The sequence below is a fragment of the Plutella xylostella genome, chromosome 9 (genome assembly GCF_932276165.1).
Source record: "Plutella xylostella chromosome 9, ilPluXylo3.1, whole genome shotgun sequence".
Lineage (NCBI taxonomy): Eukaryota > Metazoa > Arthropoda > Insecta > Lepidoptera > Plutellidae > Plutella > Plutella xylostella.
The window spans coordinates 11576901-11591533 of record NC_063989.1 but is presented as its reverse complement, the minus strand read 5'-3'; the positions used below and the strand labels follow the sequence as shown (position 1 = coordinate 11591533).

The following is a 14633-nucleotide window of genomic DNA, read 5'->3' as shown; positions in this document are numbered from 1 at the left end:
TAGTCTAGTTAAGGTGCGGTCTCATAAGCGAAGAGGAGTGACGCGGACACTGGATGATTTTCATACGTTAAATTAGTGAGTTGGTCGTCTTCGTCACGTCACCACGACGTCACTGCCACGTCACCACTATCCTTTCCGGTTAGCGGCAGAGTAACTAATAGTTTAGGTATTCTCACCATCATAATTATCCTATATTCTGCTTTAGAAAATATTAAAAGTAATTATTGAATAATATTTACAACGGCAAATATTTATTTAAATAACTTTAAGCACTTAATTACGCTTCTTAACTTTGGATACTTAATAAGTTGGAAAAAAATATTGAATCTTAAGTTGAACTTATCTTCTTCAGCGTGCATCAGTGTCCTGCAAAGAAGGATTAAGATTATTATTAACAAATTTTATTACGATTTGAATATCCTCACGGATTGTGCTAAATTAGGATGGAACAGGATATTCTAATATTTTACAAAAGCTGATTATAAATAGCGGGTTAGCCAATTAGCTACTTTGAGTACCTCATTAACCGGTAATGGATTTCTGCTGCTTGCGCTAGGCCAAATATTATAGTCCTCGAAATATGGGATGAGCTGTGCGACAGATGGGTTTAAATTATGCATTACCTATTTGACAGATAGGTGGATACAGTTATAGCCTGTTTCACAAAGTCTGGATAGAGGTCAACTATCACTCTGAAATTATTTGTTAGCCAGTGAAAGTATGATAGTAAAAAGCATGAATTGCTTATTTTAATTACAGAGGTTTCAGAGAGTCCAACTTTAGTGCAATTTTTAATTAATGTTTTATGAAAAACTAAACCACCGTCCTTGCATGCTTCGACAAAATTGAAGCACCACGCTCAAAGGTGCCCAGGATGATGGAACCGGGATTATAAGGAATAAGACCTTATATTGTAGGTTTCCAACTTAAGTTTTGTTTTTTTATAAAGCCAACAGACCTAGTCATTTATAAACAAGTTTGCATTTTGCGACTGTATCTAATTATTAATTCTCAATGTCAAATAAAAAGTAACTGCTTGGTTCTTTTTCTTCCTATATAAATAAGTTAGAGGTTACCTAGGGCCACCTTTCAGCATCGTATGCAACATCCGTTTAGTGCGCTACGTACGATATCAGTCAGTTTTTAAGAACACTTACTGTAGTATATATGATTGCTATTATGTCTATGGTCTATAGCCGCTAGGGGCCGCCGGCATGGACGGCTGCCAGTCCTCCGTCGGCTCAAACAGTTTCTTTCCTTTCTAAAATAAATATAAATAAATTAGTATAAGGTTTGTATAGGTGATGTCACGTCGAGGGGTTGGTACAGTCGACTCCATAACTAAAACTATATGTATTTATATTGGGGTACCCTGTATAGGCAGATACGCTTACACTTAATTATGTATATGACATCAATATAAATCTTGCAAAATAAATAATAGATGGTTCTGAATTTACTCGAAAACTTTGACATGGTATAAAAAATTATAAGTCTGAAAATAAACAGCTTATTGATTTTCCATATCCAAAAAAGAACTATCGGCACATACCCAAAAATAAGAAAGATAAAAGATTATGTTTTTAAAATAATTTGTGTTAGTGCCTGTACTTAAATATTTAGATTAGGAACAATATGACTAATCTTTTGTTGAATTTCGATTTCGTAATTATCTTTTCTTTTTCGCAAACTGCTCAAATCTGACCTTCATTAAAAATTTATGCAAATATTGCTAGAGATCTTTTATAAAAGTGATTTATTTTATTGATCTTTTCTATAGAGTCTAAATGAGTCTAAAAATACCTAAGTACCTGCTGACCGGACCTTTATTTTTCATAATCCCACTAATATAATAAAGGCGAAAGTTTGTGAGTGTGTGTGATTGTGAGTGTGATATTTGTTACTTCATGGCGTCGAAACGGCTGATCGATTTTAATGAAATTTGGTATAGAGTTAGCTGAAACCCTGTTTAAATAACACATAGGCTAATTTTTGTCGCGGAATCCCACGAGAAAACTTTTAAAGGCGAAGTGCTAGTACACACATAAAATAATTATAGGAATATGCACTAAAATAAATACGGTAAGCTATACATCACATCCAGTGGCGTGCTTTGGGAGAGGCCTACATCCAACAGTGGACTGCTTCACTCTGATGACTAGAATCTCATGAATAACTTACGTAACCCTTGCGCCAAGCCCACAGGACCCCTATAGGGAACAAGACCAGGGTAGAGATGCCCACGAGCCAGCCTAGAGCCTCCGCCATTAGGGGGAATCTGTATTCTCTGTACGAGGGGGGTGACCAGTCCACTAACACGAATATTAGTGTCGCCTGAAACAAAAACAATTATTGTAATTACGGGAGCTTTTATCATCATCAGCCTAATGTATCAGCCATAATAATAAGGTGACCCCACATATTATTATTTTATATGATTATAGCCTATAGCAGTCCACCGCTAGACGTAGGCCTCTCCGAAAACACGCCATTGGATGCTTTCCGCATCCAAGTATATTATATTAGTATAGTATATTAGTATAGTATATTAGTATAAATATAGTATATTAATTTAATTTTAAGTTTAATGTTTGAACATTATCATAATATTATAATTGTATTTGTTAAAGAGTGCAACATTAGGTTTACTAATAAGGTAATTGTACCTATATAAAATATTTACTAAACACGGAGCAGACTGGAAATCAGCGTTGTTCAGACGGATGTCTGACAACATGGCTGAGTCTGTTTCCATTTGCCTCAGATACATTATGTGTAGATATAGTTACTAAGGTGTTACTCTATTAAAATAATTAGATTATGTTAAATTGTAAGGTAAGGTTACATCTTTAAAGTGTAAAACTTCGTCTGTGGCAATAAAGATTATTTTCTTTCTTTCTTTCTTTCCAATCATTTCCACCTTTCGCACCCCCTGCCTCACCGTACCATAGCTGCATCAGGACCTTTAAATGTCTGCATTTATTATTTATAATCACTTGTCACATGGCCATGGGACTTGGTTATGAGTGGAACAAAGTGTGTACAGAAATCAAGTTATCTATTATGACGTTGATACTACCTGTATATTTATCTAATAATGTTATAATTATATATGTTATCTGCTTTCACATCCTAATAGATAGGGGTCAGGATAACGATCTGTGCCACTAGGTGTGTGTCAATGTCAATAAGTAGGTAGAATAACAAACAATATAATTAAATTAAAGCGAACTTAGTCCAGTGAAAATTTAATGATAGGTAATAAAATTTATTTACGTTCTATGTGTGCGTAAGAACAATAGTTTTAACTTAAGTATTCAAAGTTATTAATTCAGTTTTAGTTCCTGGTTGAATGTCCTCGGCCACAGATTGTCTTAAAGATAATTATATTAAAATAGATTAGTAATATTAGCTCTTCTATAAGTATTATTATTGTTACTCAAGCACATTTATGATTATGTTAGCACATCTTATGGCTTATTTGCATTGCTCGAGACATGACCTAAAAAACCGGTTACCTTTGAGGCTTTATTTAGCATAATTTAATAAAGACCAGTGCGTCCTGCTGGTGATGACGTATGGTTCAAAAACGTGGACACTGACGGTTGGACTGGTTCAAAGTCCACGAAGCGGCAAGCGTAGCGTGAAACGCGTTTTGACACCGCTGGACCTTAGACATGTGCTGTGCTACCACAAAAAACTTTAAACACTGTTTGACAAGCATTTAAAACGAAATTTGACAGATTTTGTAGGCGTTTGACAGCGCTAAACATCTGTTAAATACTGTTTAAGTTTTTGGTGTTTGGATGAGGAAGGCCAAGGATAGAGTGTATATAGTATCTATCTATCTATATAGAAATGCGTGGCACGACTTAGCATCGTCGCGATTTCCTTGCCTGTGAAGACGACCCCTTAGAAAGGCTTATGTTCAGCAGTGAATCGTTAGATGTTATTGATGATGATCATTAAACAAGACCCTTACCATGCTGCCCACAGGCACGATGTACTTCCAGGCGGCGGTCCAGTACAGTCGGACGTAGGGAGGGTGAGGCATGCCCATGTCGGCCAGGTCGGCCAGCGCACGCCGCGAGCCGTATGTCCACGCTACTGCTATGCACTGCAGTAATGATTTATAAATGATTAACTTTCGTAAAATGTAACAAATATTTGTCTGTAAAATGGATATAAATAATCGATGTGCAAACGTGAAACGCGTAAAATTTGTAAGGTGAAGTGTCAGTTGGATATTTGGAATTACCTAACTATCAGCTGATAAGTTTCAGTGAAGATTCCGCTAACGGCTAGTTTAATATAAGCAATCTTCTCAGCTTTGGCACCATGCTGAAAGCTAATGTCCAAACATGGTGCCAAAGCTTCTGCCATTTAAAGATACCACCAATTACTGTTACATCTCTCTCCTACCTTGCCAGCTCCCACCACAGTATGGCCCACGAGGCCCTGTATTTACAGATGCCAACAATTAGTCTTACATCTCTCTCCCGTCTGCCCACGGTGTGTGTATCAGAAAGAGACCACACTAACCTCGCCAGCCCCCACCAGCAGGATGGCCCACGAGGCGGTGTTCCAGTCGAGGATGGTGAACAGGTACACGCCGCCGCTGAAGCACATCGGCAGCCCCAGCACGAAGCAAGAGCTGCACGTGAACGCTGTGGACTGGAATTTATTTGGTGCTGTAGCGTGATTCAACGAAATGGAAAAGGAAGGTTATGGGAGCAATATATACGAGAGCTGCTCTATGAAATATGAAAGAAGTAGCCACAGAATAGCAATAACTATCACCTTTGCACTGCATCGGCTAAATTTTACTAAATTGCATATCTGGATATTGCAAAGAGCCTTACCAAAGCTTACCAGCGCAGCGAGTTCGCGTTGTTCTATGATTTAGACACACGTCACACACGTGATACACAAACTCATACTACGGCGCGGCGGAAGCATAAAGAGGAGTTAGGTACTTAGATAGCTAAGAACTATTCTGTGCTTTGTGTCTGTCTAAAATACAGTGTTAAAATAATAAATAAATAAGAGTAGAAACAGTACAAACAACTCACCATCCAATACCGGTCTCTAAACCAGGGCCACCGGTACACAATAGCTGAATTCACACACTCGACCCCCGCGAACTGACTGCCGATGCCCATCGTGAACAGGTTGAAGAAGAATAGAACCGCCCACAGCTGAGGCAGCGGCATCTGGAGGATGGCCTCGGGGTACGCCACGAAGGCGAGCCCGGGGCCGCTTGCTGCCACGTCTGTGGGGGGATGGAAAGTTTGGTAAGGTGGTCTGAGGGGATGTGATATCAGTAAATGTTGGTGTTGTTGGGATACTCCGGGTGTTGCACTGTTGCATAAGCGGTATAGCTAGGCAATAAGGGGTGACTCAGCTAAAGCTGGGTAAACTCAGCTTGTTATTCTGAGTTTTCATTTTAAAAATAAATATAGTTTTTCCAACTCTAGTTTAGCATGTCGGTGTCGGTCGGTTTGCTACATAGCTCCACTCGTGTAGCTCTGGTATTTGTCACCAACACGCTAAGGCTTCGGCCACACAGTACGAGGTCTAGCGGTCGGTTTTCCGAGTTCTACATTCCGCCAAAAAAGCAGTCGCGGTCCGACCGCTTTTATGTGTAGGATTCAAATGCACCACATAGGTCACAGCAAGCAGTGGTCGACATCTAAGAAGAAGAGTAACCTACCATGCACACTGACTCCCATGCTCAGCGCCAGGAAGCCCATGACGGAGAAGATGGCGAAGCCGGCGTACACAGAAGTGCCGAAGTTGGCGACCGACACGAACACCGCGTCGAAGTGGCAGTTGTTCTCGAAGCGGTTGTACGAAGCGAGCGTGATGAGAGAACCACATGCTACGCCGAACGAGTAGAACGTCTGTGGATAGAAGACTTTATGGTAATGACTTAAGGTTCTGTTTTCTCGAAGCAATTGAAGGTGCTATTTGGCTATATGATGAAATTTAACATGCTCTTCGCTTCGGGCCGGTCTGTGTGACCGTACCTTAAGAAATCTCCTAAAATTCTTCTTCTTCTAGTGCCTCTCGACTACTGGAGGTTGGCGGTCAGCTCTGCATACCCCTCTCTATTCTTCGCCAAGCGCATCAGCTGTTCCACGCTGGCCACTCCCGTCTATTCTCTTATATTAACGGAACCACAACTTTCTCCTTCTCTTAAACTAACTAACGCCAAAATATTATGTTCTTTGCCTTCCCCATTGGGCTTTATAGTCTCTGCATACATTATTCGGTAACCGCGGGTTTTAAAATAGCAATTCAGACTTCCACCAATAAAATTCATGAAAACGTGTTTATTTATATCACGTAATACGTAAACGAGATAGAAGTAGAAAAAGTAGGTAGGTAGGTATATTGAAAAATTTAAAATGATCGTCGCAACTAGAGTGATACACTTTTGACTCGTGAATTTCCACCCGCAGCTTTTACAAACGAGCGTTTTCAAAACTGAAATAACACTTTTATAGTGAAATATGTTTATTTTATACATGCCTGCATGGATATAAAAACTACGAAATGCATTTAATCAAAAGTGATATTAAGTACTGGCGTAAAATTTTATTTTTGTAACGGGGTTGAACTTTTTGTGCACAAATATTTTTTCAATGAAGCAGAGTGGATTTGTATGACTTTTTAAACATGTACGTAGAGTTGTCCAAAGTGTAAATAAATAGTATACTAGGTATATTATTATAGGAAAACCTTAACGTACCTATAGATACAGGTAAAAACAAAACAACCAGAGAAAGCGGAGAAAACTCAGCAGGGGTTTCCATACTAAAGTCAACAGGACTGAAAACAATCACACTTTTTACCTTTAAATTGGGCTAATTTTGTTAGTTTTCCTGTTGAATTTTGTCCGTCTGTGCTGGTTGTTTTGGCCATATCTTAGTGATACCTTAATCGATTTGGTATTCAATTATCTTGTTTGAAAGCTTATTAGTTGACCATGTTTTTAAGCTAAAGTGCACAAAAAAATGTCATATGAAAATCTATCTTAATTTAATTTATTAGTTTTTGCGTTTTGAATATTTTTTCAAAATGTTTAACTATTTTGAGGTATTTTGTCTAATTTAAGTCGAATAATGCACATTTGATTATTTAAATTACTTTATTAAGGTGTTACTTATGCAAAACAACCAAAAAAATTATTGAAATATGATTGATTTTTTTTTATTATGGGTTTTAAGCATAAAATTTTGGCAAAAAAATTAAAAAACCTTAAATATTAAATATCTTAGAAATGGTTAAGTTTAGGACAATGCATTATTGGGTTCAATCGACTGGAAATGCCTTTCTCTATCACCTCCTGAAAGGATCCGGTCTACTTACCAATAACCCTGTATATTAACGTAGGTAACTCATGGGATATAACCGTTGGTGGGCTAATCTAAACCTACGTACAACTGGAGTATAAGTAAACTAAAGCTGACCTGAGAAGCGGCGTCCCCCCACACTCGCGCTTCCAGCAGGGTGTCCCACGTCGGGTTGAGGAAGAAGAAGACTCCCGCGCCGGCGCCCGGCAGCGTGACCCCGCGCACCAGCAGGATCGTCAGCATCACGTAGGGGAAAAGCGCCGTGAAGTAGACCACCTTGCCTGCTGACGCTACACCCTGGTAGGAAAGGTAGATGTTTGAAGTAAGCCCAAAGGCAGAGCCAGGAAAAATTCATTGCAAGGCATGAACCTCCTTCAAAACTTGAGGGTTATTGCAATCCACCTTTGGTAGGCGGCTTGGAGATAACACATAACAAAAATACCGACCGAGATTTGACAACCTAGAACCAAGTACATTTTATCTGATTTTTAAATAAATACATAAAGGACGTTATAAATACGTTACGGACCTTCGGCATATATAGCCGTTAGGCACACCAACAACTACACCAGCCGGTCCTTAACGTTATACTAGAGCAAGCATTTCAACAATCATCTTTTTAATTTCTAACATTGAATGGTAGATACGTAGGTAAGTCAACTCTTCCTCACTCATTTAGGGCTATAAAGAAAAAAACAATCTCCCATCTTTTACCCGTTCCAAAAGCGTTTTCGTAACTTAATGACACATACCTTAGATCTCAATGACTCGCGTAGGCTTACCTTGATGACACACAAGAAGGTGATGACCCAGGAGACGAAGAGGCAGGCGACGAGGTGCCACTGCAGCGAGCCCCAGCGCGCCCACGTGGCACCGCCCAGGCCTAGCACACGCTCACTGGAACAAGTGATAGTTAACTGGAAAATCATGGTTTTAAGAGGTACAAGGGAGAAGTGTACAGGGTGTTGCAAAAGTGGTATAGTATGCCGATTGTTTGATTCCGGTCATCTATTCTATTCTGAGAGGGGCGAAGTTCCTGTACGTGGCTCTCTCGAGTGGAACCTTTTACATATCCGGTTAATTTCAGCTCAGCCAGCCTAGCTCCCGAGTGAAATGGAGCCGCAAGCCTGGGTGTTGCAATAGCTGAGCTAGGCGCTCTATTGGTCCAAGAATAGACAGTCATGTTTCGGTAGTAGGTGGACAAGGTAACAGAATACTCAGGTCATCATTATCAACAACTTTTGCTTGAGGAGTTATGGAAAGTCGTGAATATAAAAATATGCTCCCCATAGTCACGTGAGTGTTGATGTGTCTATAGAGAACCATTTTTTCCCGCATTTAAAAAACGTAGAAGATCAACTTTTGATCTGAATGTCTCCTTGAGTCATTCTCTTTCAACTTATATAACTTATTTCTTTGAAACTTTACAGACTATTCAACGCTCTACATTAATCGTTAAACAGCGCTGGGCTGTGATTGGATCAATCTTCATCTCAACCAACGCTGTCCAATGAAAGCTCAGATTTAATTGAGTTACATGCAGCAAGCGGGCGGTGCAATAACCGAATCATGCGAGCTCTCCTGCTAGCACACTCTACCTATTCGGTCGTATACATCACATTACATCCTTACACCAAAGGGTTGTTAGGAAGAAATCGCTTTATTGAAGTAATAATAAGAACGCTATTTTTATATCATAGGTGTTCGAATATGTTCGCGAGTCTTGGGTTTTTTATGTAGAATATAAGAATACATATTATAAGATCTACATTCTACATGCAGGAGGATTCTGGCTACAGTGATAGTTAAATTTTGCAAGGGTACAAATGTCCTAAAAATTGATATTGAAAATATTATGTCGCGTAAGTATGCGCGTTGCCGAACCTCCGAACCTGCCGATTTCTTCGTCAGGTGGACGGGTGAAGGTCAAAACGGCGATCACTAAATGCTGAGATTTGATGATAATGTTTATCTCCAAAATACGGCACCTAAATTGTGCCAAGTATACCTAGACTGTATAGTTGTATATAATATGTACTCACTTGTAATACTCTTCCGACGCCAGTACCCTCGTGATGTTGTTGTACCACGGCACTCTGTTCGTTCCATTCAAGCAGTGCTTCCCATCGGCCGGAGCCAGTCCTTGCAAAGTGCATATCTCTGCGATGGTCATGCACTTCCGTAGATAATAAGTGAGGTCAGCCGACGAGCCTGTGTTGGACTCGCGACATTTCTTATCGTAGGACCCACTGTAACAATCTGAATATTCATGTTAGAACTAAATTTGCTTCACCTTAAAAAATTGCCATCCATACTCTCAAACTTTCGAGTTTATATTTTTTGTAGCATTTACTTTCATCATCATTGTAAGGTTGTATGCTACTGGATATGTTCTCCTAATGAAATGATTCATTAATTGCAGTAACGACCCAAAGAAGTTTACCACAAAATGTGCGCTTGCCAAACTAAGTATCAAAACTATATAACTTTAAAAAAAACATCACTTACGTTCGCTATTGTAATAATTATCGCAGGAGCCCCAACCCAACTGCCCTATTATCGACATCACAGTGTAAAATAGCGTCCACGCCACAATGACCATATAGTACACCAGCACGAGGAATATTATCACCAGCGTGCAGTAACCGAGGCCACTGTAGAACGGCGAGATTGCTGCGAAGGACTGCAAGGGACCCATGCCGGTGTACTGCCCGATGTACAGTTCCAGGTAGAATATGGGCAGGCCGATGAACATCAGCATCAAGAAGAATGGGATGAGGAACGCTCCTGAAACAATAAATTTAGTATAGTCTGAATAAAATTTCTTACAGAGGATATCATAATATTCTATTGTTCTGATGCCTAGGGTATGCGGTCCTATAGACTTGCATACAGAACCGCATAAGACAGGATATAATCAATGATTACTCCAACCAGTGCAGATCACAAACAGTCTTGCATTTTTCGGCCCACTAAACCAACGAGCTTATAAAGGTAGTCGGTAGTGGTAGTTAGATGAAGAAAGCCGGGGACAGACTGCTGTGGCGCTCCGGCTAACGGCTGATGATGACGGCTATGATGTTATGTTTTTCTTCTTTCAAAGCCATTGCAGGACATTTCCCAATCGTAAATTAGTGAAATATTCATCATTCATCTGAAAAATATTTTAATGATGGTGATGATACTACCCGCTAGTAGGTATGTACGAAGTTACTGTGCACCTGACTGAAAAAAAACAGATGTCATATTAACTAGCTTTAGGGTACCGTTACCCCTGGTTCTTGTTGGCCCCTTACTAGACCAAAATATGTCAAACTCACCGCCCCCATTCCTGTAGCACAAGAACGGGAACCGCCACACGTTGCCGAGCCCGACCGCGTAGCCGAGACACGCCAGGATGAACTCCAGCGGGCGCCGCCACGTGGTGCGCGCGCCGGGGCTGCCGGGGGCGTCGGATGCGGTGCGGGGTAGGGATGTCTGGAAGTATTAGTTATTATAGAGAATCAACAATCCTTATTGCGTAAGCGTCACTCGCTTGCCAAATCTGACGTAACTTGTATGGATCTGATAGATGTTTGACAGTATTGCTAATGTATCGTTGGTGGTACGGTAGCAGGTCAAAGATTTCACGATAGGACTGCTGAACGGATGGTGATGAAATTTGGTATGCGGAAAGCTGACAACCTGGATAAATCCATAGGTATTTTTTCCCGGATTTAAAAGGAAATAACTTTAAAGGCGAAGCTAGTTTATATATAACCCGTAATTATTTACCGCCCGTCCTCTATCCAAGAGTTACTGGAACAGATCTCTTTAATTATTAAATCCGTTTCAATCACAGTTTACATGAAGAAAATAAACTTACGTTTTATTGTAATTATGGACATAATAATATTTATGAAAGAAACATCCTCTGTTTTATTCATATAATAAATGCACAGGGATTTATTGCAAATTAGGTACAATAAAATTCTTCCTTTTTTCTGGTAAGAAATGGATAAAGGATGTTTCCTTTTGCATAATGATAATGAGCCAATGTCCGTCTTCTATCTGGGTACGGCAAAGCCAAAGAAATATTACGTTGTTATGAATACAGAAGGCTTGTGTAATATATTTTAGCTGAGTATTCAAGAAAGTTTATAATTTATTTCAAGAAAAATGTGGAAGATAGATAGATTTTGATAGAATGTTCTATAGCCTTATACGAGGGCGGGTCAATAAGTCCGTGACTTTTTGAACAAAATACTGGTTTTTGGATATCTTTTTTATTTATTTTTCAACGTAGTCTCCTTTGAGCTCTATACACTTTGTGCAAAGTTTCTGCAATTTTTTTATCCCTTCCAAAAAATGAGGTTTCTCGAGGTCATCAAAATACCCACCTTGGCCTTCTTTGGCGCCGATTCACCCCGAGAAACCCACCGTTTAGACTGATTTTTGGTCTCTGGTGTGTTGTGGTGGATCCACGTTTCATCCACGGATACAAAACGGCGCAAAAACTCGTCCGAATTTCGGTTTAACAACGCCAAACACTCCTCTGCGAAGTTGTCATTCGATTGCGTTTGTGAGCAAACGCGGCAGCCATCTTGCGGAAAGCTTTTTCATACCCAAGTGATCATTCAAAATTGAAACCAGTGAGCCACGTGATATCCCTGTGGCTTCCACTATCCCTTTCACTTTCAATCTCCGATCGGCCAACACCATGTCGTGAATTTTTTCAATCATTTCAGGTGTAGAGACCTCAACTGGGTGCCATGGACGTCCGGCATCTTCCGTACTTGTACGGCCACAACGGAATTCAGTAAACCACTTTTAACCATAGATATTGATGGTGCAGAGTCCCCATAATCTTTATCAAGCTTAGCCTTGGTTTCAGTGATGGTTTTTTTCCGTAAAAAAATCATGCTTAGTGAGCACACGAAATTCAGTTTTTTCCATTATGTTTTTAAATCACGCGGTTGTTGCTAAGAACGGGTGTAAAACACAAACCAAGTGACGTAACTTGTGCAAATTTTGACAGATGTCTACTGACAGATGCTTGTTGACAGGAGCAGTGTTGTTCTTTCAGTTAAGTGGCGGGAAATTATAAAAGTCACGGACTTATTGACCCGCCCTCGTATTTATGATTTATCCCCTTCCTTTTCCGTGATTCCAATTATAATTAAAATAAGTATATTATTATAATCTAGGCTTTTACATTTGGATTTTCTATATACATCAGGTTTATTTCTCAATTAAAATTAGGTACCTCTAGCAGAAATTAATCTCTAGATTTATTATTCACTCTAATAACCTCAACCATACCTGCCGATTGCGAGATCAAATTAAATTCAAAGCCAAACAAGTGCAGAGATCCAGTATCTTGAAGGAACATTCACCCATGGTTTTAATTTAATAGTTAGGAAGAAGAGTAAAATGCTAAATCAATTTATTACAATGAGGCCCGCAGGCAGCAGGGTCTTAGATTAATGTTCCAAACCCGGCAGGGGAGCTTAAAATGAGGGTTCTCTTCATTAATTAATACGTATGTTCTTTACCAACATATCTTCTGAGCTCCAGCAGGCATAAATATGTAGGGAGGGCGCCTATTGTGAAATATTTACCTTAATTTTGGGGCTAGATTTATTTAGATAAATAAGTTCACGTCTAACTTTTAGGCGAGTATATATGCAGGAGATCTGAGTCAGATGCAGTTTTATTTTTATTTGGTTTTCAATTACAAAATAAAGGGTGGTTAATAATTAGGTATATGTACTTATAAAAAAAATTATTACTCACCTTACTAGGATGTCTTGGCATCGGTATTAAATTCATCTTGAATTATATTTTCTCTTCTTCAATTCAAAATATCAACAATTTTCTTTTCAGTACAATATCACTTGACTTGAGAAAAAGTGAAAAAGGGGGAGAACATTTTCGAAACCTTGCAAAGTACAATTAAGTACTTATTCAATTTATTTCTTGATTTTGGTATGGCCAGGGCTCATGAGAAAAGAACTTCGTACTTAGGTATTTAATTTAAAATATATAAGTATGAAAACAAAATAAACTGTAAGGATTCTTCTTTGCGGGTTCACAATAATCCTCTATTATCCCGCTAGCTGAAATTCTTTATAATACGAAATCCATTTCATAATCAATTCAACATTTTCTCTTTATTTTGACGTGAATCTATTTTGACGGAATAGCCTGGAGCAAGCCCGCCAATCAGCTTCCAGCATTTCAATAGCCCTCGTGCTGAAAAGAGGAAGGAGTATCGTTATTTTGAAATATCATTTATTTTTCAATTTTCATTGTCTGTGAGTATCGACTCTTCACTGCAAACTTGACTTTCTCTGAAAGCAGGACTTATAGTGATGGGGTAGAAGTACACACAATATTTATAGTTATCGAGGACATAGATGATAAATACCTACAGATCGATGAAATAAGGTGGCCTGTTCCGCTCATATGCTAGTGGTGTATGTTTTGAGTATCATGTAACTGTATGTGGAAGTGAAATGCGATAGCGGAGCGACATAGTGCAGTCTGGGATATAAAAAAAAAACCTTGTTTCATTTACATATAATAATAGGTCCAGTAATTTGAACTTCATCAACTCTTTTCTTGCTAACCTTTTACTATGTCGAAGTAAGTATAATATAAAAGTCCGATCGTTTTGAAAGGTACCGAGTTTCAATGGTATAAAATCCATGATGTAATAATTATTTTTATCGATAACTGTTACCATCCCCTCACTATCCAACTGTGCCCGCAGCAGCCGCCGAGTACGTAATTCACAAGACAATGGGGCGCCGATACATATCTGCTCACAACTCGATATGTTTCAACCATGTATCAGCGGTACACCACTCGGCACTCGTGCTATGACATTGTTAACCGCCCTATATTCAATAGCCCTTTCAATACAGATTTAGTAATTACTTTTATTAGTCCTATTACTTCTTAGATAGTTAGAGGTAAATATGCATAATAATTCACTGAGTTTAATGTACTAACGTACGTAACGTTACGTAATTGAACTCAGTGGACTAATAAGCTTTACTGTAATAGGCTAATTAGTCATTATTTATCAGCCCGATGACTCGCTCTGTCACCTAGAATCCTTCTTCACTACTGATATAATCAGAATTCCATGTTCAGCTTAGAATAATAATGTTGATCGTAGGTAGTTGTTTTGGGAATAAGCGCCAACATCGTTCAGCATTTAAAGCCAATATTTTTTTTACAATAATTTGTCGACTAAGCGTTTCGGTGACCAGCGTTAGAGCTATACTA

General features: G+C 39.1%; 1 protein-coding gene across 1 annotated transcript; it reads right to left on the bottom strand.

The window, feature by feature from the left end:
* Positions 1–1156: 1156 nt before the first annotated feature.
* On the bottom strand, positions 1157–13169 carry LOC105392129 (creatine transporter). The gene is made up of 12 exons (XM_048623120.1): positions 13134–13169; positions 10679–10835; positions 9867–10145; positions 9401–9617; positions 8141–8255; positions 7476–7655; positions 5714–5903; positions 5073–5272; positions 4543–4674; positions 3983–4117; positions 2182–2334; positions 1157–1261 (listed from the first exon to the last, which is right to left on the bottom strand). Exons 1-12 carry the CDS (start codon positions 13167–13169, stop codon positions 1184–1186), a joined length of 1872 nt encoding a protein of 623 aa, XP_048479077.1. The 3' UTR covers positions 1157–1183.
* Between the last annotated feature and the right edge of the window lie 1464 nt (positions 13170–14633).